The 605-nt window shown below is 69.6% G+C and overlaps 1 protein-coding gene across 1 annotated transcript in view; it reads right to left on the bottom strand.

Moving 5' to 3' along the window:
* Positions 1 to 599, bottom strand: part of LOC103895537 (glutamine-rich protein 2-like) — a gene marked incomplete at both ends in the record, with an annotated part of 1,459 nt that extends 860 nt beyond the window's left edge. Inside the window, one exon of the mRNA XM_009275174.1 lies at positions 10 to 599. Within this exon, the coding sequence (XP_009273449.1) occupies positions 10 to 599 (590 nt within the window). The remainder of the gene's footprint in view (positions 1 to 9) is intronic.
* Between the last annotated feature and the right edge of the window lie 6 nt (positions 600 to 605).

Here is a 605-nt window from a genome sequence, read left to right as displayed (position 1 = left end):
ACAGACCGTGGGCGAAGGAGACCCGGTTGGGTTTGAACTCCAGGGTGCACAAGCCCGGGCTGGTTTTGGGGCACAAGCCCCGGGCGGAGAAGCCCCGGCTGGGGCTGATCCCTGGGCCGCAGCAGCCCAGGCTGGGCCGGGGGCTGCATGCCCGGGCGTATTAAGCCCCGCTGAGGTTGGGCGATGGGGTGACCCATGCCTGGCTGGGGCTGAAGCCCTGGGCGAGCCTGGCCGGGCTGGGGCTGAAGCCCCGGACGAACCAGGCTGGACTGGGGTTGGGGCTGCAGCCCAGGGTGCACCAGGATCGGCTGGGTCTGAGCCACGGGGTGAACCTGCTCCGAGTGGGCTTGGGGAGCGAGCTGGGGTCCCGGGAGGGTGAGGGAGGACTGGGACACGTGGTGCAAGAGGCCAGGCTGGGACAGGGGGACACGGACGTCAGCCTGAGTCCGGTGGACGCTGTTGCCCCGGCCGGCCCGGTGCTCGGTGTGCGCGTTGCCATCCGTGAGGATCTCGTAGTCCCCCGGCTGCGGGCAGGTCATGTTGACTTCGTAGGAGGCAGCCAGGACCCCATTGAGCAGCATCTCCTCCAGCTGCACCCTCAGGAC

Source organism: Aptenodytes forsteri, unplaced genomic scaffold (assembly GCF_000699145.1).
Source record: "Aptenodytes forsteri isolate BGI_AS27 unplaced genomic scaffold, ASM69914v1 Scaffold506, whole genome shotgun sequence".
Lineage (NCBI taxonomy): Eukaryota > Metazoa > Chordata > Aves > Sphenisciformes > Spheniscidae > Aptenodytes > Aptenodytes forsteri.
This window is presented reverse-complemented; position numbering and strand designations above follow the sequence as displayed.